The sequence below is a fragment of the Panthera uncia genome (assembly GCF_023721935.1).
Source record: "Panthera uncia isolate 11264 chromosome C1 unlocalized genomic scaffold, Puncia_PCG_1.0 HiC_scaffold_3, whole genome shotgun sequence".
NCBI classification, from domain to species: domain Eukaryota; kingdom Metazoa; phylum Chordata; class Mammalia; order Carnivora; family Felidae; genus Panthera; species Panthera uncia.
Window position 1 is genome coordinate 43,325,441 of NW_026057584.1, and position 22,195 is coordinate 43,347,635.

The window sequence follows — 22,195 nt, forward strand, 5'->3', positions numbered from 1 at the left end:
AAAATGTCAGTAATGCAGACGATTAACACTGTCTGACTACTGTAGCAAAGCAAATTATTTTGTGACAACTTTCACAGTTGAAAATGGCAGCCATGGTATTCATGTACCATCTCTATGGTTGGAAAACCATATGCTAACCCTAAGCCCATAGACCAGGGGTTTCTGGCATTGGACGTGAATGCCATTCCATATCCCCATGAACCGGCAAGGAGCTGCAGTTTTACAACTCAGCCCAAGCAGACCCTAGTGTGACAGGACTAGATTCAGCCTCCTAAACAGATGCCAAGGCTTTGTGGAAACAACCTCTCTTCTCATGAAAGGAGGTTAGAACCCCTCCTGGTGAAGGACATGTTTAACGATTGAGTTCTACAGATACTTACTGAGCATGTCCTAACTGCACAATGACAGTGTTAGCTTCTAGAGCGCTGGAAATATTCCTCTCCACCCTCCCACCTTCAAGGATGAACTCCTTACCAGATTCTCTTCTTATTGTGATAACCCCAGGTGACACCTTGCCTAGTACCTGGCTCAGAGTAGGCATTAGAAATGGATTTGAACCAGCCGGGGACAGTCCATATGCTCAGCAGAGTTCCCAACCCAGTGATGTAAGAGAACCTTGGTTGTTTTAAAAAAAATTCATTTTTTACAGGGTTTTTTTTTGATACATGTATTTATTATGCTGTAAAAAGCAACACTACCTGATTTCATTTAAAATAAATATTTCCCAATTTCAGAATACTTACAATTTATAGTTTCAAGATTAGATTCACTTTGGGAGGTTCTGGAAGCAAATACATTCATAGCTGTACAGTCCCCAGGAAGAATCTATATCCAACCTCAGGTCATTCAGCCCCTGCCAGACAGATAACAGCATCAAACGGCTGATAGCTAATCCAGCTGTGCAGCTAAAGGGCAGTGTGGGGCAGTAGCGGGATACAGCACATTACGCCCAAAAATGAGGTCATTAGAATTGAGACTACCAAAACAACAGTGTATAAGCAGCTTTAAATAAACATGACCATACAGAGAGCTCTCATGATACAGAAAAAGCACGTATGATCCCAAAGCCAAAACAAAGAGATCTTTGGAGTATACTGATGGCAGCAGTTAAGAGCACAGTCAAAAGCATTTAAACCAAGTGTACTTGTTATTACCAGCCAACAGCAAACAGCCAGAGCAGGACCCGGCATTACAGTCATAAATAAATAACCTTATGGGTAAATAAGGGCACATATGACTAAACCACGCAGATTTTGCAAAATCGTTTTGATCTGAAAAAAAGATGAAAACTCTCTTTGTTCCAAATTAATGGTTAGAACCTCTTTTTATTAAAGCTTCCAAATTGCTGGTAACCTTTAAGCCACACAATTGAATCATCTTAATGTTTCATTTTAATCACACAAAGCAAGCTGCTGTTTGAGCAAAGTTATTTCAGTTGATTTCAGTTAAAGAATGTCTATCCCATAGTATCTCTGGGGATAATGCCGTTCCTCTACAGCATGTTGCAAATACTGCCTGTCTGCACGGCTTGGTAGACCCGTGGGGCGGGAACCCAGCAGCAGGGCCGATGCCCGTCCACCAAATCCCCCACAGCACACCCGTGGGAATGGCTTCATGCCTGATGCAGCTGTTAGGGAACACTGGCCACGCTTCCACCAAAGGAGGTGCTGTGTAGGTATTAGGAGGGCAATGGCTGAAGCCACCAACTGAGACTGGAAGCAAAACCCAAAACATTTGGAGGCCGCTGGAGCGGAAAAGGGGCCATTAGGCATGATAAAGGTTGGAAGCAGCAGTGTGTGCGGATACAAAAGGAAAAAAAAGGAACTTGCTGAATTTGCCACATTGCAACAACTAGGAGCATTCACGTAGCTGAGGATTTTGCTCATTTCACAAAACACGGCCTCAGAGAAGTCCATTCGTGTGTGTATGCGCCTGTGTGTGTGCTTAATATCAAAAATCCTCATTAGCAAACCCCTTTACCTCTGAAGTACAATAGGCTAAAGCATATGTGCGGTTCCTCCCTAGGACAAACAACGGGTCTCAATTTAAAATTAAATGGCCTTTTCTTATTATCAGTCCACCAAAAACTATACAATAGAGAAGCAGGAGAAAACTGGAGTGATCTAGTGGTCCCCCAAATAGGTGCAGGCTTTTAATGACAGGTTTAAAAAATAAATGTTAACTGTTACAGTTCCCATACCATCCTACTAACTTTGGTAGCTTAGAGCGCTTATCTGAATGTATCTTTATCCTGAAAGCTGAAACAGACCTTAAAGAGCCGTGGTAGCACATGCTTTCCTTTTCCAAATTTGGCTAATTTGTACTTAGCTTAGTCATCCGTGTCTGGTTCATCGCCTATTGACAAATGGCATAGTTCTAGCTCGGATGCCAGATGTCTGAGGCATTTTCTGACTTACGGTGGAAAACATGAAAACTGCATAGTGTGCCAGCACCCACGTTCCCAGCTCAAGCGAAGAGGCAAATAGCTAGATGTCTGGGAAGAGAGGCTGGACTAAAGGGGATATAGAAAAAGGAACTTTTTTCAAAAGTATTATATAACTACATTCACATAGATATTTTGGTCACCAAACATATCTTGAACAGATTCCCTGATGAAGTCTAATCAGAATTGGTCTATGCCACTACAAGTTGTTAACTATTTTAATTTTTAAAGAGTCACGTCATGAAGCTGGGTGATGGGAGACATTTAAAACACATAACCCTACGTGCAGATAGTTGTTCAGACACTCTAACTCTACATTTGAAGTCCTGAAAATCACACTCTTTTGCTTCTAAAGGCAGCCTTGACCTATTTGGACAGACTGTACAACAAAACTTAATTTATAAATGCCTAAGTTCATCATACAAATTGAAAAATTCACAAAACACACATAAATATATCATGAAGACCACCACACAGTTAAGCTAGCATTGGTAACTATTTCTTTTACATCAAATTATACAATGCACGAGGTAAATATTGCTCACATTATGGAGGGAGATTGTTTTATTTCTATTTTTTCCCAAAGAGATCAGATTTGTCCTGTGTGTACAGTGAAGAAAACTCCAGTAACACTGAAATGACAAATGTTGTAAAATAGACATCACTACCAGATAGAAATACACATGTTCTTCATAATCATTTTCCACAATTAAATAGGTAAGTGATTTATATTTTGGGCTTAAGACCTTTATAACAATCCATCCAAATTCTTATGGACCGTTTGATTTTCTTTTCCGTTGTCGGAATCTCCTTGAGGCGTGTACTGCACTTGGTATTCCTGGAGGATCTTAAATACATCGTGGTGTCCGAAGTGCAACGCTTCATCCATGGGAGTGTTATTCCACCTAAATAAGTAGCAGAACGTGCACTGGGTCATTAGATAATTCCTGGACAAAGGTGATAATTCAGCATCCTTACATACTAAGTGCAGATCTAAGAGCCGTTCAACTTTAGCCATTTTAGCAACGTTACAAGTAAAAATTAATTGAAGAAAAACAGAAAGGGGCTCATCATTCAAAAAGTGGTCCTACAGGCAACTTGAGAAATGGGGAGGAAGAGAAAACGGTCTTCTACAGATGGATCTTGTTTACATATCTAAGTGCTGTGGGAGGGGAAGTTCTCGTGTTGACAGATACAATAGACTCCTCTGGGATTCCTGGTTTTCAATTTCATAAAAAGCCCACAGGCTCTCCCTTTAAATAAAACCTTCAAGGAAAATTCAGGTATATAACATCCATCACCCTATCCTTTGATAGAAAATTTGTGTTCCTGACAATTCAAAAATCACGATAAATCTCAGAAGTCTGGAAAGAACTCTGACCTCATTAGGCCCCAAACATACACTGGAGGAGCAAGATCGGCCCCAGAGGAACTGACATTTTCATCTCTGGTAAGGATGGGCATCTGAGGGGCTCAAATGGACCACTACGCAACCAGAAAAATAACTACCCTTTCCACTATAAGTGTGTCTCTGGCGTGTGCTCTTCAGAGTGATAGAGATGAAGACTGAAGAGAAGAGAAGGGTTGCCAGCAGCAATCAATCAGCTGATCAGCCTTTTGAGAGAGGAGATGATACTATGAAACTCGCAACCCAAGTAAATGAGAGTGCGAGAATCCGTCCCCTAATACTTCACAAACTATGAAGCCTCTCTCTCCACTTAGGTCACTTGTCCATGGCTACCAGACGCTCTGACTCCATTTTTTCATGGTCTATTCTCATCAGCTTCTGGTTTTTCTTCTTTCCGTTTCTCCTTTCCTTTCTGTTTCTGCCTTTAACCTTTTACCCCCATTTTTATGGGGTCACAATATGGAACTGAAAGGTTTTTTAAACAGTCTCAAAAAATATTCTTGGATAAAATTGGGTAATCTTCATTTTTTAAATCAGGTAGGTCATATTTTACATGTATCTGTATGTTTCTCAAAAAACAGCTCCTTTTCCATATTGGCCTTCATTAATTTAGGGAGTCCGTGGCCTTACACTGGGAGGTGGGGGGACTTTCCAGTCATCTACAACATATAATTACCTGTCTTCCTGAGAAAATGGAACGTTAACTGCAAGTTACCTTTTTGACAACTCTTCTTCCATGAAATAATACAAATTGTCAACTTAAAGAACATCACTAAATTCACTCAAGCCTATTTTACAATTTGAGGTGACACAGATTCTACAAAATAGAGAAAGGAGTTGTCTTGGTTTGGCTTATATTCTAGAATAGCTGAATACCCAGTTACCAAGTTAGTTATTTAGCTAACTTCTCCCATCAGATGGGTACTTCTACTTCCACATTCCTAGAGGCCAATTTAAAGCAAAAACCAAAACGTTTCATACAAAGCACATTCCTAGAGGCCAATTTAAGGCAAAAAACAAAAAACAAAAAACAAACAAAAACAAACAAAAACAAACCCAAAAAGCAAAACATCTTAATCTTTATAAAGCACAGTAAATGTTTCCAGCCTGTGTTAAAAGAGTGTTTTAGTTGGGATTATAAACACAGGGCACAAGTTTGGGTAAGGGAAACACACTCTTCAATTTCTTGCTCTAGAAAGAGCTGGTATTACATTTGGGGATAAAAGGGAGGATTGCCCCCCCTGACATGAGGTTTTAGAACATTGCCAACAAAGGTCATGATTAGATAACCCAAGTGTTACTATACTTAGAAAACTGCTAACAATTTTCAGACACATCCTAACTCTTCTGCATTTCTTGCAACCAGCTTGAATAAAACCCAAACTTCTAATTTAAAAAACAGTAGAGATCTAACAGCTAGAGTATAATCGGCTTGCTCCAGACTTACTAATACAATCCTCAGATATCCAATCAAAACTCCTAATCATACCTAACAAACCTCTCTATCAAGTATTTTTTCCTTCAATTCTTCTAAACCTATATTCTCATTACTGGCTCATCCAGCTACATAACACGCAAGTATATGAGCACAGAGCTGAAGTATATATGTATACACACATACGTGTATATATACGCGCGTATATATACACGTGTATATATACGTATGTATATATATACACGTATGTATATATATATACATATATAAGCTGCACTCTCAAGCCTCCATCACTGTCCGTGTTGTGGACAGCATTTACTTCAAGATGAATGGAAGTTTGCCATGTGGATCAGGAGAGAGAGGAGAGCAGCAAAATGTATTCCAGGCAGATCTCTCCCACTGAAGACAGTGTGCCCTTCTCTTCTTTCCGTGCCTTCAAATTGCATCTCTTCCCCAAAGCACCGATTAAAATTCAACTCCACATAGCCTTTTAAAACTGACACCAAACAAATCTAGGAATTTCAAGAAACCCCAATATATTCATTTTAGCATTCTGTGACAGTAGTTTTCTTGCACATTTTTAATATGTTCCTGTAAATGTTCATCTTGTCTACCCTGTGTAGTTAGAAGCCCCACAAGGACAAAATTCCTATTTTCTCTTTCCAAACATAAAGTATTGTTTTCTTCATACAGTGTACTGACTGACAGACTAATCTGAAAAATTCTAAATAAGAGACTATCCTTATATGAGAAATAGGATACGGAGGGAGAATGATCACCCTAGCAGAAACAAGGTTTTGTTTGTTGCCTTTGTAAGGCACCACTGCGAGTTCAAGAATGTCTCCAATATATACATGGTGGATTTAATAAGAACACCTTCACTCATATGTTATAGCCCTGGATTGTAATAAAACACTGACTTGCCATTTGTAAGTTAGAAGGGGACGACATAAGTTCTCACCTGTCCTTGGGGAAAGGATTTACTTTGCATGCCTCCAGCAAAAATTTAACAACTTCAACATGACCTACAAAACAAAACAAGTAGATTTTAGTATTGAGTAGAAACTACATCTGGAAAAAAAGATGAACGGTTCATAGATTACCCTCTGCAGCAGCTACATGGAGTGCTGTTCTAGAGTCATAGTCTCGCTGTTCCATGTCCATGGCTGATAGAGCAAATCTGAAAATGTGTAAGAACGGCTATTCGTTACATATAAAATTTAATTCACACCTGTAACATTTACCCCATCAGTTCCATCTAAGGTCTTGTGTTCCATCTAAGGTCTTGCTGTCCTCTATCAGGCTCACTGATGGGGATGTGAGGGCCTCTGGGGCAAATGCCACTTCCTCTCTTTTTGGATACAGGGAAATGTTCATTTCTCACAGAATTCAGCTTCATTACATTATTGTTCAAAGAACAGTGGCATACTAAAGTTTGTGCCTCAGAAGGGCAAGAAACGAACACCTATTACTGAAGTTAAATGCTTTCACTATTTAAACATTTTACACTATAGTTTACAAGTACTAATCAGACTTCGATTTAATGTTTAAAGTACACTTTTAGAAACAATTGACATAGAACATTATGTAAGTTTGAGGTACGACGTGTTGGGTTTGATACATTTATATACTGCAATATGATTACCACAGTAGTGTTAGCTAACCCTCCCTACAACGTCACATAATTTTTTTTTTTTTTGTGGTGAGAACACTTGAGATCTATTCTCTTAGCAACTCTGAAGTTTGTAATAAAGTACTGTTGATAGACGTATAATCTGACTTTTAGACAAAGGTAGAAATTAAGCACAGATATTTTTCCATGTTAAAATTCAGTTGCAACTCTATACAAGAGATCTTATGTAAAGTACACAGTCCTATGCAACCTTTCTAACCCCGGTGATCCGCAGAGCACTAAATGCCCCTATCTTCACTCCCCCTTAACCTCCAAAGATGGGAAAGGGAAGGTAAATGGGGACTGAGATAGCATTATTCAACTCCAATGAAACACTACATTAATTAGCCAGATTTGTTGAACAGTCTCCACTTGGGAGAAAAGAGGTCTGGGCTTTTCAGGAGGTAGAAAAGGACAAGACTACACAGGAAGTCTAAGTCACTGGAGATGGGGATTTAACAAATTTGTTCGGATCATTTTCATTAGAGAGAAATGGAAATGAGACTTTGGCCTTAAAATGGCCATTTTCCCAGAAGCAACTTTATAAACCTCTGTAAACCGGATGCTAAGCCATATGCCACCATGTTAACATACCTTCGAAGTGCAGATACATCTCCAGTATACGCAGCGAACAAAAGGTTTATCACTGACTTCACCTGTGAAGAAAAGAAAGTTCAGGCATCCACAGGGGAAAATAAACATATAGAATGTATTCCTGTCACCAGTAAGTGACTTCCATGTGCTCTGAACACTTCAGCTGGGTCACACGCAGTTATCATAAGTACACATCTATAGCCAAACAGAATACCCATGTGTGTTTTTTTTTTTTATTGAAATAGAGGATTAGGAGAGAAAACTCATCAATAAAGATAAGCTATGTGAAGGAAGGAACGGGATGACACTGGCACAGACGTGGGAACTTGGGACCTGTGAAACACACACAGGGCAAATGAAAACTATTCAGAACCTTTCTAATTTGGTTTGTCTCAGTATTTTGAGTGGACTTGTATACTCGTAAGATTCACATCACATCTTCGTTAGAAACTAAATCACACAATATAAACACCCAATCCCTGCCAGCAATCACTGTCCTCACCAATCACCAATCACTGTCTTCTTTGGAAATCTTATGCGACAACATTCAGTATTAATCACCTTAAATTCACGGACTATACTACACTGGAAAAACAGTCGTCCGTACGATGCCCAGGTAGTATAAACTGGGGGCATTCTCAGAGCCTAGGACACTGCCCCTCCTCAAAAAGTGGGTAAACTCCCCCGATTTTAAGTCACTGCTAGTGAGTGCTCCAAGACTTCAAAGTGTATCTTTTGACAGCTATCCACTTGTTTGTCCTTAAAGCTAAGGAAAAGGCTAGATATCCTAAAAGGTCCTTAGATTTTGGTTTGCTTTCATAGAGACTTTATCCAAACCTGTTTTTGAGAAACTATTGAATAACGCATGTAAATACTTCATGAATTCCGACTTTTGTCTTTTGCAACTTCCAACGGACACTGGACTCAGCGGTAGAAAACAGGAGTTTAAATGGAAGGATAGATAGTAACCCAGCTATCCACCAACAAAGCCATAGGCCTGGGAGCTGTGCTTTCAATAGCTTAACCTGGACATTCCCCCTTTCCACAACGGCTTCCCTTTCCCCAGGGCTTTCCTTTTAAATCAATCTGGAACTAGCCATCGCTGGACCTCTCTAGGTCAGCATGTTCACAATGCGCTCTGTAGAAATTGTCCACAAATGCTCCATTAAAACAAGGGCGGGGGGAGGGTCCTGTAGTCAGGTATTTTCTTAAAAGATTAAAATCCCATTCGTAGAGATTCATGGGCATATGAAGTCTCTGTAAAGTTCTGTAGTACAGGAACCTAACTAGCTAAGCACACTCCCCAAATTCTACTATTGTTGTTGACATTACTCCAGAAAACCTTACTCTAATTCCTTCAGTCCATTTGCTTCCCTTGCAGCCACCCTTTACTACTCCCGCCCAGCCTGCACTCTGTAGTTAATCTCCTGCTAATCCTAAATCCACAACACTTTTCTCACTGGAGGTGGAGGGAAAAGCTTAACAGAATTACACAGAATGTTCTAAAAATACATATAAGCATCTCCCCTCCCATGTAATTGTCCTATTCCCACACCTCAATTTGATACATTTCAGGAAAAACAGCTTTTTGAAAAATGTCCCCAGGTAGTTTTGATAGGCACTCTTCTGGGTTACGAACCACGGTTCTAAGTGCCCTTAATTTTTTTCTTTTCTTTTCTCTTCTCTTTACTTTAATCTTTCTTTTCTTTCTTGCTTTCCTTCTTTCTTCCTTCCTTTTTTTCCTTTCTCTTTCCTTTCTCTTTTTTAAAATATGAAATTTATTGTCAAATTAGTTTCCATACAACATCTTTCTTTCTTTCTCTGAAATTCTCAATTCCCCTATGCTCTTGTGCCCACAGAAAAAATACTGATGAGCTATTAGAAATTATTCCTCATGTTTCCAGCTGGTCTCTCATCATTGCTTCACAATTTTTTTTTCTTATTGATTCCCATCCCCACTTTCTTCAGGCCTTTAATACCAGTGGTGCCCCCTAAAACAGATGACCCTGACCACAGATTTACTAAGAGAACCAACTGTCCTCACTTCTCCTTCCTCTATTATGCAAAACATCTGTTTCTGATACCCATTTTCCCTTCCTTCTCTCCAAACCTCAAAGCAAAACAGATCTATCCTTTCTCATTTCTGAGACTAACTTCTTTACCTATTTCTTTAAACATATATCCTCCAGATTCCCTAACCTTGCTCCCTCATTTATCCTTTTTGTTTCTAGTACCTTCAACCTTTCCCTCCTTCACTGGTACCCTTATTTTTGCCTTAATACAGACACAACTTCAGCCTGTTTTGAAAAACCAACATATAACCCTACTGTTACCTCCTTTCGGTGCATATTTTCTGAAAGTAGTTTGTATTATTAGTTCCCTGCCAATTGTCTCCACACCCACTATTACCTGTACTCTCAAAAGCTCCAGCGGCCTTGTGAAGCCCTGCTTCTTGATGACCTTCCCAACAAGACCTTGTCCTCTTACTCCTTGTCTTTACACAGTGTTGATTACCCAGATCTTCCTCTGGTTTGCTTTTATACAGTTATCTCCCACTTTCCACCACTGAATAATACGCCAAAGGCAGTCTCCATTTTTTTTTTTAAGTCTAATTTTCCTCAAAGGTCTCATACATTCCTTTTGCCAGAATGATTTCCCAATCTACGTCTTTAATCTAAATCTTTGTTCCTAAGCCTTAACTCAACAGTTCCACTTGCTTGTCATACAGCCATTTCAAACTCAGAAATAGCAAACCTCCCTACAGCTCTGATGGCTCCCCACCAAGAGTCCATCTCCATCCGCCCACTTGACATTGCCTCTAGGATGTTTAACAGGCATCTGAGACTTACACAGAAAATAGAACTTGATTTCCACCCCCAGTCCCAGTTAGCTCCTCTTATGGTCTCCCTCATTTGGGGATGACACTACCAGCCACCCAGTTGCTCAGGCCAAAACCTGAGTTAGCATGCTGCATTTGACCGCACAGGTTGACCCCTCCTCAAGGATGCCTGACCAAGGCGCCCAGCCTGAGCTCCTCTCACCCAGCTGTGGTGTCCAGCACCCAAGTACATCTGATGGGAGGAAGGGAGCCTTCTTCATACAAATGTGCTGAGAGGGTCTGCTTAAGCAAAGGCAGAACTAATTCACACAAACCCACCATATAGACCCTGGCGATATTCCTTGAGTCTATTTCTCATAACCCACATCTAGTTCATCAACACATTTGCTCTACCTCCAAAATATACGTGGAATGAAACAAAATATATATGGAATCCCATCACTTCTCACCACCTCCCTTATATCGCCCTTGGCTCTGAACCACCACCTTATCTATCACCTGGAAGCCTGCCATAGCCTCCTAACTATTCATTCCCCTTGTCCGACTCTGCTGCTACAGGGATCTTTTGAAAACAGATCATAATAGCACTCCCAGTGACTTCCCATCATACCTAAAAAAATTCAAACTCTTCCCATGGCTTTCAGGACACCAAATGCCCTACTCCCCAGTTACATTGTTCTTCTCATTCCCGATCACTCTGCCCTGTGCAGTTCTCCACCGGCCAGGCGGTCTCCTTGCTGGTCTGGGGGCTACCCTTGCTGTGCTGCTGGGGATGCCCCTTCCCCAGAGAGTGAGGAGGCTCCCGCCTTCATTTCATTTAGGTCTCTACTCAAATGTTACCTCACAGATTCTAAAACACTGCCCTCTTTTTCATCATCCCTTATCCCTAACCCTTGCTTTTTCTCTTCAGAGCACTTATCATTGACATTATCTATCTATCTATATCTATACATATAATCAAATATATGTAATTATATATTTGACATTATATATCTGACTCTATATATATATATATATGTGTATACACACACACACACACACACACACACATATATTTGAACTTGTTTGTTGTCTCTTTCGCCCATTACATGTAAGCTCCATGGGGGCAGAGACCTAATCTTTACCCCACTATACCCCAGTGCCTACAACACATAATTGGTGCTCATTAAATATGTGTTGACTCAAATCAACACACTGTACACCTTAGACTTCCACAACATTATACATCAATTATACTGCAATGAAAAGAATCCATTTACTGGCTAAATCAATATTTTCTCCCAAAACATCCAACATATTCAATTTGTTACCATCACTTGGGGGATTAAATTATAATCATTATTAATTCTCCTGCCTCCCTTAACTTTTACCTCAAATATCATTACTAAATTTATTCAGTCCTCCTAACTGCTGCCTCTGCTTCTAGTTCTTCCACCTGCCAGAACTTTCCCACATATTTCTACCCATCTCAAAATACTGCTCTGATCAGTTAAAGGTTTCTCAGCAAGAGAGTGTCAAAAAGTTCCCAAATCAATCTTGATAAAGTTTAAATTCTTTAGTCTTGCATTCAAGAATCTTCACTCTGGCTAACTCATTTTTCTCTTTCCACCTCAACACAACAAAACTGGTCTTAGTACTACTCTTGTTTTTATCTGTCTATGCTCCTTTTTCTCCTTTTGGGAACACCTAAGATTCCTAATCAAATCCTTCCCTTCCCTCAAGGGCCAGCTTGAAAGCCTTTGAAAATCCCTTCTTTGCTACCACACTTCCCCAGGCATCTCATCCAGCATTCCATGTGACTTGTTGCCAGTTGCCTACATAGTGTTTGTGACGGCATATGCCAAGGAGTCATCAGATACCGTATCTTCCTCTACAACCCTTAATGTACCTTTTGCTCCTACTAAGCCACAGTACATACTTTTTATTGCCTGAAATCATCTTTTCTCCACCCATTTTTCATTACAGTGTTCATTCTTAGCTCCTCTTCCTGAGCCCTACCTCACAATCTCCGGTCAGAAATCATCTCTTTCTCCTACATTTGCCTCATTGCAGCACTATCACACATTATATATTTACTTGTGTATGTTATCTCTTTACTACTCAAAAGAAATCCAGAATTTTGACGTGCACACCACTGATATATTAACCACCCATAGTTCTTATTCTTTAAGGTATATTAGTCCTTCTGAGCAATAAATCCCTGATGTTTATTCCAGTGACTGCATGCATGCACTAAATCCTGTTTAAAATTCTGAATTTAGACCAAGCTAGTTTGAAGGGATTTTATTATATATTGTATGTATCACTTAATTATTCAATATTTCCGAAGTTCTACAACTCCTAATAAGTCCCAAGAAAGGCTAATTTTAGAATATAATCAGTTCATTGAGAGTATAAGAATACTTTGTTCATAAGCATGTTTCAGCTCAGAGAGAGAAACATAAAATGAGAATAAATCAGAACACTGTAATGTACAGAGGCTTTGTGACTTATCGGCTGGGGGCAGGGGGAGAGGGAATACTAGCTTGCGTTAAAACAATTATTAAAGAATAACATGGAGTTTAGTATTCTTCCCATGAAAACAAAGGCTAGTTGCAGGGCTGATTTAGTACAAGTCCCTGATCAAGACAGGAATGAGCTTGATCACAAAATGAGTGCCATTCACTCCAAGACAGAAAAACACAGGCATAGGCACCATTTAAAATTAAAGCCACATTTTACTCCAGCAAATAGTCACATATATTTTTAAGGTTTGCATAAATCACGAAATGAGCTATGGGTAGAATGCCAAGAAAGAAAATGGAAGTTTAACAGTTTTCAGACAGCAGATGGGAGTGTTATTTCATTTAGGGACAGTCCAGTCCACTTCCTGGTCTTGTTAAGAGAGTGCCACAAATATTCCCAGCTATCTTGTCACACCCTCTGGGATGACTAGCATTGTAAACCAAACTGAAGGAGGAGGACACCCTATTAGATGATGACTCATGCAACCCAAGCCAGCTCTTTCAATGGATGTGGGTGTGCTAACCATTGATCAAGTCTCGTTCTCCTAATTCCCCAATGGATACTTGAGTTATGTTACTTTTAAAATACCTTGATATCAAGAAGGCCAGTCCAGAAAGCAATGACTTAACAGTAACTGCTGAGACAGAGTCATTGGTTTGATGCATCATTCCTCAGTACAAAGAAGCAGAGCATACATAGTTCAACAGGGGCCTACAGAAAGGAAGGGCTCCAGAGTTTAATGTATGCCTCCCATAGTAAAGAGAAACTTCACCTGGGCATGAAGTTTCACCTGGGCATAAACCTTGACAGATTAAATGTCAACCAGTTTTCCCTTCATACTGCACATTTTCCAGTTCTACTACATTTTCCTTATCAAATCTCTGTGTCAGAACCTCCCAGAACCAGACAACCTTATCTTAGTTTATTTATACAAAGTCATGACAACAGTAGGACAAAAATGTTACAGTTCACATGAGGTCATTTAACACTAGCATGCTTGGCATAGCCAAATAGCATTTCTTTTTTTTTTTTTTTTTTTCCAAAACAGCTAGAAGCAGTTAGAGATTCTGTCAATTTTACAAGTCTAAAACAAGACATTCCCAAACCTCCAATCCTATCATTCTATTCATTTTAAGCCTGTTTAAGAGTGGAATTATGTGACTTTTGTCTCATCTCAAATGCCTTAATTCTGTACCAGTAGCAATTAGAATTACATGATCATATCACTTTGCACTTACATACTGCGTGACCTTGAAAAAGTCAACATTTTGAAAAGCCGTAATTGTTTTTAAACATTCCTGACAGGCTGGCTGTAAAATATAATTATAGATTTTTTTACTTATTACTACCGTTGAGGTTAAGGGCGTTGGCTCAAGCTCATATAGCATTTGAATTAGTAATGTAGCTGGGCTACATTCTCAATTCTGTACAACTAGACCACGGTGATGTGAGTCCTTAATAGACCTCAGACTGTTATCCAAAGGACAGAAGGAAACCGAAGGATTAAATAGCAATTTAGCTCTAATCCATAAAGGCCCTTTGCTAAATATTAGAAGGAAAGAGGGGAGGGTGGAAGGGAAGAAGCAGAGAAGAGAGACAAAGAGAGAGGGAGAGAGGATTGACTCATTAGCTTTACACTTTACTCCAGGTATTTTATTTCCAACTCTGCTACCAACTGCAACACTGTAGTCTCCCTTGTTTTTCATCATTAGTTTCTGCTTAAATACAAAGACTAATTCAGCCCTTTGGTTAGGAAAGGCTTTAATGAAAAAGAGCAGGTAACTGAAAAGCCATCCTTGTGTTCCCACCACTTCCAGTTTGACGTAAGCTGCTCTCTCATTTCCAGCTCACTGAAGTATCTGTTGCTGTGGAACAGATACTCTTCTTCGTCTGCTAAATAAACCATCATCATTCCAGATCCAGTTTTGTTTTAAAAGCTTCACGCCAACTTGGCCTTTAAGAGCCTTTAAATGAAAAGAAGTTTGAGGCCTTCTTTCATAAATATTTTTCTTAAGGGCAGGTTATTAAGAAATACAAACCTATTATAGTATAGCTAAAGAAAAATTTTCAGTTGTCAGCAAATGTAAACTAATCGCTTGCCAACAAGGGTAGAGATATAAACCTGCACAAGGTGTACGTGAAAACATTTTCTCTTTCCCTTATTTAATATTCATATAAATATTTAACATGAGCTTATTTAATATCATATGGACATGTAAAACAAAATTATACTACTTTTATGATTAGAAAGTCGAGGATGAGTATGAGGCTACATGTTCCTAAGCTTTTCCACTGACTTATTCAGACACAAATATTAATCTACTATATACAGACAAAATTAATCCAAACTGACACGATCAGAGGATTAGAGAAAATCCTTTAACGGAATAACAGTTCAGCAATCTCATGACATTTCCAAATTTTTACACAAATGCAGGAGGTTAGGTTCTCATACAGTAATTTTAATAGAGAGGAGTAAATTGAACAGTACATTTTACTCTAAAGAAGAGTACAGAAATTTCACTTACAAAATACAACCTCAAAATGGCAGCTCCAAATACTGCATTCTGCTCTTGACTAATGAATAAACAAACTGTCCTAAGCATACTATTTTCAAGACTTCTCAATGAACAGATTAATCTGAAATATTTTTATTTACTCTTAAACTAAGAAGTCACGATTCTATCAAAGAAATCTGACAACCCGTGAAGATAAAAATTCAGATTATACACTAGTTAGGGAAAAAATAGCTAATATGAAGCACCTACTCTCTCTCTGGACTGAGCTAAATGTTCTACGTATTATTATGCTATTATTATTCAAAGGATTAGGAAACTGAAGGCTAATGCATTTAAATTAACTTGAGCAAAGTAATAATGCTGGCAAGTGGCAGAGTGAGAGCTCACGACCAGCCTGATGCTGGGATTCGTGCCGTCTACCACTACAAGGGACCTCCTGGGCCAAGAGATTTCCTGACAAAACATGAGATGAGATTTCCTCACCAATACAATACCAAGACTAAAATCAGAAAAGGGCAACTAAGGGAAAATTCATGGGGAAATCAGAGATACTAATTTTCTGTTGAGGTGCTAACCAAACTAACCAAAAGGCATTTTGTTGTTAATTGAAAAGAAAATAGAGGATCAAACAAATATTCAATTTGGCATATCAATGCCACAAACAGAAAAAAAGTTAAAGATATCTTCATTCTTTGCTTTGAAGTATCTAAAAGTGAAGTATGAGTTTTGGGTTAATGTGAATACAGCAAATATATGATTGCTACAGAATTTGCAGCAAATAACTTCTTATCTCAGTGGCTCATGAGAGTCTGGTAAATGCCAATGAATGGCCTAAAAAGATACCAATGAGCCAATAAGCAACCCTCCTTTTATATCCAAGCATAAAAGCAGCTAACAACCTATCTTTGCATGGCATGACAAAGAGCAATCCTAATTAACAAGTCAGCAACAAAAGAGTATAAAAATCAAAACGAGCAGGGACAAAGGCAGCTTTCTCTGAACAGAAGTGCATTTTTCATGTGGCAAACCTAAGAGTATTTGTACTGCACAGACAAGTATCAAAGTTTCATATTCACTTTCTTCCCGGTTCTCTTTCTCTCTTATACAAATATTTGTAAAACTCCATGAAGATTAGTTAACATTACATTAGTATGTTCAAATACAGGACAAAGTGCCACACTTCTGGGATGATGAAGTGTCACGTTCATTTATAATTATGAACTAAAAAAACAAGTATGTAAAACCCCAGAAAGTCAAAGAAACTAAAAGCAAAGAATAAGACAGGAAGAAAAGAAACTGGTCACCAAATCTTTGTACATAATACTTAAAAAAAAAAAAAAAGGATCAGGGCAACAACAATCAAAAGATTCTCACACTGTCTGGTATAAATTTAAAAATAAATATACACAAGGTCCCTGAAAAGAGATGGGGCTCTCTTTTTGCCAAAAAACAAAACAAAAATTTGGCAGCAATAAACCCAGAATTATGTTTTCAATTTAAAGGATCCAGCTCTCCTTTGTACGTCCTAAATATTGCTACTACAACAAAGCAAGGCACAGGGACATGAATATTCATTCCAACCACAAAACATTCTTACTGACTGCTTTGATTTTAGAAATTTCTCGTTTTTGTTGGTCTCCAGAGAGCCATACTTAATTTTCTCCATTCTTCAATGTCTATTTTACAGTTCTATTGCGGGAAGTGTGACATGCGAGCTTTATGGATAACACACAGAACAAGCACAATAACAATATGTTTCTCTAGTGTTTTCAATTTTCAAAGGACTTTCATAGGCATTGTAATATCAAATGATGATAACAGGCTCCTCTAGCACATAATACAAGGAGCCTCTGGAGAACAGGATATTTTTAAGATCCTCAAAAATAATGCAATGTAAGACTGTATGAAAAAAATATATATAATTAGGCCAAAAAAAATCACTCCATCACCATTCTCAGGGCCTTATCATGAGACTGCTTAGCATGTATCTGTATTTTAACATTCATAATTATTATCGGTAATATTTTATATGAAGGAAGGAGAATGGACGTGGCAAAATTATATACAGCACTCACCTGTTAGTGTAAGTTACATTAGTTGAAAATTCTTTAAGTAGAACCAAATTCTAAAAGGAGAAAAGCCTACATTCATGTCTTCTATGTAGGGAGCGTATAAAGTAGATTCCAAAGCCTACTTTTAAAATCACTATCCGGTAAATGCTCTAAAATCCCTTGCCTGATCTTCTGCAGCTCCTGAACCTAAATTTGGAATGCAGCCACAGGATAATGGCGGGGCGGGGGGGGGGGGGGGGTGGCAACAGAGCAGATTAGCATCCCTGCAAACCCATGGTACCAACCTCAATAGTATTGTGACAACTACTGCTTTATTTCCTTCAGCTCTGCCCCACCTTCCAAGAATAAACATTTCCTATCTTCTCTGTGCCCTGAAACCGCACAGCCTCCCTCCAACTCCACAACTTATTCTCAGCATAAAGCCTTTTATCCACTTCAGGAAAATGGAAGCCAATGGGCAGAAACTTCTTCAACTTCTCCCTACCATACCTACCTACTGCATACCTACCTACCTGCCTGCCTCTCAATGTCCTATTTTATTGGAGATACTCTTCCTCCTACCATACCTAAATCCTCCGCTGATGCCGAGAGCTCCATCTCTTTCCAGAGACATCACTTTGTTGTCCATTTCCTCTTTCCTGTATCTATTTTAAGCTCTCCTTCTTTACTGGGTCTTTTCTATCAGCAGCCAACCCTGCTCTACTCCAGTAGTTCCCCGGCCTTCAAATCTCAAAGCCAAGAAAATTTTCTTAATAGTGGAGAGGAGATTACCAATATGGGCCACCCATTTCTTATTTTCTGAGCACAAACAATAAAGAAGACTACTATCTACTAACATCATTTACTAAATAAAAAGACATTTTAGCACCAAAAGTAGGAAGGACATTATGTAACTGGACACCTTCATCTTATTTAATGCTTATCTGTTTTGTACGGTTGACTCTTCCAAATTTCTTGCAATACTTTCTCTCCTGGACTTCTATTATGGTATGCTGGATTTTCTCCTAATGGGACATTTTTCCCCAGTGGGAAACCTACTGTTCTATCCTACTTTTTATTTTTAATGTTAAATTTTGAGTATCTGTTACTTCGTTTTTAAAAAAATGTTTATTTTCGAGAGAGAGAACACAAGTGGGGAAGGGACAGAGAAAGAGGGAGACAGACGATCCGAAGCAGGCTGTGCTGACAGCAACAAGCCCAACGTTGGGCCATAACTCATGACGCCGTGAGATAATGACCTGACCCAAAGCTGGATGCTCAACTGACTGAGCCACCCAGGCACCCCTATCCTACTTTGAAAGTGGGAGTTCCTTAAGGTTCCTTCTCATTCTGCATGGTCTACTGAAGCAATCTCACACAACTTACAGCTTCAAACCTACTCTCACCATGCTAACAACTCACAAAATTGTATCTCCAATTCAAACCACTCTCCTAAGTTTTCGGCCTGTATCTGACACTTGTCACTACTTGGATATCTCAGAAATATAAATATGTCAAACAGAAGTTAGCTTTCTCACAACTGCCAACTGCTTACCTAAGATCTATTTCCTATTCCATCTAGGCTAACAGAATCTCTACTTGTTGGAGGTAGCAATGTGCCAACTGAAAATTCTTTCCTAGATTCCCTTGTAGCTAGTCTGGCCAGCGAGTGTCAGATGAGTTTCTAGGAAACTTCTCTTACCTGATTTAGGTATCACTCTTTTCTTCTACCACTTTGACCATACACGTGAGGCTAAAGGTGGAACACTTTGCAACTACATGGTGATAGGCATGATGTCTAACCCCAACACACGAAGGCTGGTTGGAGCAGAAGTGTATCTTACTGATGGCACACATCCTGGATTGCCTACACCCAGACTTATTATAATACAAAGATAGCCCTATTCATTGAGACCCCTATTAATCATCCTCTTGATAGCTATAGTCAAAAGACCCCTTAATTGGTACAACCAAAATTAATCTTTCCCTGTACTCCCAAGATTTGCTTCTCCAGGGTTCTCCATCTTAATAATGTAGCACCATCTGTCCTATTGCTAATACTAAAACCTGATTGTCCACTTAACAGGTCATTCTTTTCACCCACCAAATACTATCACCAAGTGCTGCCAATTTCATCTCCTAAACACATCTCATACCTACCTTTCTCACATCTATTTCCCTATTCTAAGCTACCATCACATTTCACCTCAGCCCTAAAACTTCAACTTTTGTCTTCCTCTAATCCATTCCCCACAGAGCAGTTTTAAAACCAAATCAGGTCACTCCCCTTCTTATACAAGCCAAATACACTTTGAATAGTACAAAACTCTTAATGTGGCATGTAAGATCCTACATAAATATTTCCCAAACTGTGTTCAGAGGACCATCTACAGCAGAAACACCCAAGGTGCTTATTAAAAATGCAGGTGTTTAAGCCAATCTCCAAGATTGTGCCTTAGGACACACTGGGGGCACCTGGGTGATTCAGTGGGTTAAGCGTTTGAGACCTGATCTCAACTCAGGTCTTGATTTCAGGATCATGAGTTCAAGCCCCATGTTGGGCTCCACACCCAGCGTGGAGTCTACTTGAAAAATAATTTTAAAAAGTTAATAAAATTAAGACACACTAACAGCTGTAGTGTACATTGAGAGACAAGAAGGGCTATCCTACATTATGTGGTCTTATGTCTTAGACTCATCCAGGGCCAATCTCCATTCACACCTTGCCTCACTCTTCTCCCATCATTTTTGCTTTCTTTCACCATCTCCAAAGTGCTCCTTCCTGTCCCCGGGCCTTCAAGCCAGAGTATTTTATTAATCCTCACCCTTCCTCTAACTCATTCAAAATTTATCACCTTTCAGGGAAAATCAGCCATACCTATTTTATCAAAAAATGAAATCTTGTTATACTCTGCTGGAACTTTGTACATGTCTACCATTTATTGTATTTGTGTATTTCTTCAAGATATAAAATGTTATAGCTAACTATTCCCCCAGCACTCATCCCCCTCTTTCTCAGAGGGAAGTTTTACTGAAGACTGGTGTGCATGTTCTTATACTTTAACTACACTGTATGTTTATCTCACAAAGTCTGTTACAGGTGTATAAATACTTGGTATATGCCATTTCACCTCCTTTATAAGTTAAAATGAACTAGATCTACATGCATCTGTATGAACAAATCACTTATCACCATTTTTGCTATTTTATTAACTATTCAGTATCTACATCCCCACTAGATTGCAAACATCAAGGGCTTGATCAGACTCATTCAGTACCCACATATCCTAAGTACTTTGCAGTTTCTGGCATGGAACAGGCAAGGAACAAATACATATTGGTTAAATGAAGAAGTAATTAGCGAATGAACAATAAACAGGATAATGCTAAAGCTAATTTATATAAAACCAGAACTACTCTGTCAAATTAAATTGGCTAAATAACTTAAACTGTGTGTATGTGTAAACAAAAACTAGTGAAATATTGAGGGATAACTGGTTCTTGGTAGAAAAAAATAATCTGAACAGTTATACATTTGCATTTATATATTGGGATCTAATCTTACACACTGGTAGGGGATTTATATGCAAAACCAGGAATGAAGAGCAGAAAACACACACAAGAGAAAAACAAAATTCTTGTATTTAGAATGGATGAAAAATTGTTTCATAACAGTATTTGGAAACCTAGAAATCAAGACTCAGAAGAGTCCTGGTCACTTTCTTACAGCAACTTTAGTGGAAAAACAACTTCACTGAAAGAATGAACTATGTGTTCATCTTGTACCCTACTACATTATTATAAAAACAATAATGGAAGAACAATTTAATTGAAAAATGGGAACACTTACTACCAGCTCTCCTGAGTAAGGGTATTAGGATAGGTGGAAGTTATTTTTTAGATATACTTTAACAGCAGAATTGTGTTTCATAGTCCAGTACACATATTTTGGGGGAATCTGCTTATATCTAACATTATCATTAAAATCATATATACAAGTATAAATGACTGTGGATGAGAATACAAAATTTGTTTTTCATCATTGAATCATTCTGGTTGGTTTCCAAAAAAGTTTTTTTACACTAAAAACAAGTGCAGATGTGAAGAAAGATACATTAATTTTTGGATAATAAAGTTGCAGATCATAGAATTCTTATATATAAATAAGGTTAGTGAAAACCCCTACAATTGAACCCTATGGAAGGCTTTATGGAATCAGGGTTTTTAAAGGTTTTGATAAGTTGAGGTTAGCTGATAGGCATTTAGAGGAAATACACAAAAGGATTTAAAAGTGCATCTTTAAAATTAAGTTTTAAAGAGTTAGAATAAACATCGGCTTTTAGTGCTAGTGTACTGATTTATATTTAATGCTAGGAATATACAATAAGGAAACCTTTTAAGTAGTGCAAAAGACTTATAAGAGCTAAGCTAAAAATGACTTCACTGATATTTAGGGCTGACTTGTTATCTTCTATAGTCAAGTAATATTGGAGTTAATTTTCCCATTTATATCAACACTTTTTTTTAAGACTTTTTAAAAAAAGTTTATTTATTCATTTTGGGAGAGACAGAGACAGCACAGGTAGGGGAGGGACAGAAAGAGAGAGGGAGAGAGAGAATCCAAACCAGGCTCCATGCTGCCAGCGCAGAGCCTGATGGAGGGTTCGAACTCACAAAACCATAAGATCATGACCTGAGCCGAGACCAGAGTCAGATGCTTGACTGAGCC

The 22,195-nt window shown here is 38.6% G+C and overlaps 1 protein-coding gene across 1 annotated transcript in view; it reads right to left on the bottom strand.

Moving 5' to 3' along the window:
- Positions 1-2,329: 2,329 nt before the first annotated feature.
- Positions 2,330-22,195, bottom strand: part of GLS (glutaminase) — an 82,246-nt gene continuing 62,380 nt past the window's right edge. Inside the window, exons 15-18 of the mRNA XM_049615295.1 lie at positions 7,553-7,614; positions 6,390-6,466; positions 6,248-6,311; positions 2,330-3,348 (exon numbers count right to left, since the gene is read on the bottom strand). Coding sequence (XP_049471252.1) covers positions 3,192-3,348; positions 6,248-6,311; positions 6,390-6,466; positions 7,553-7,614 — 360 coding nt within the window. The 3' untranslated portion in view covers positions 2,330-3,191. The remainder of the gene's footprint in view (positions 3,349-6,247; positions 6,312-6,389; positions 6,467-7,552; positions 7,615-22,195) is intronic.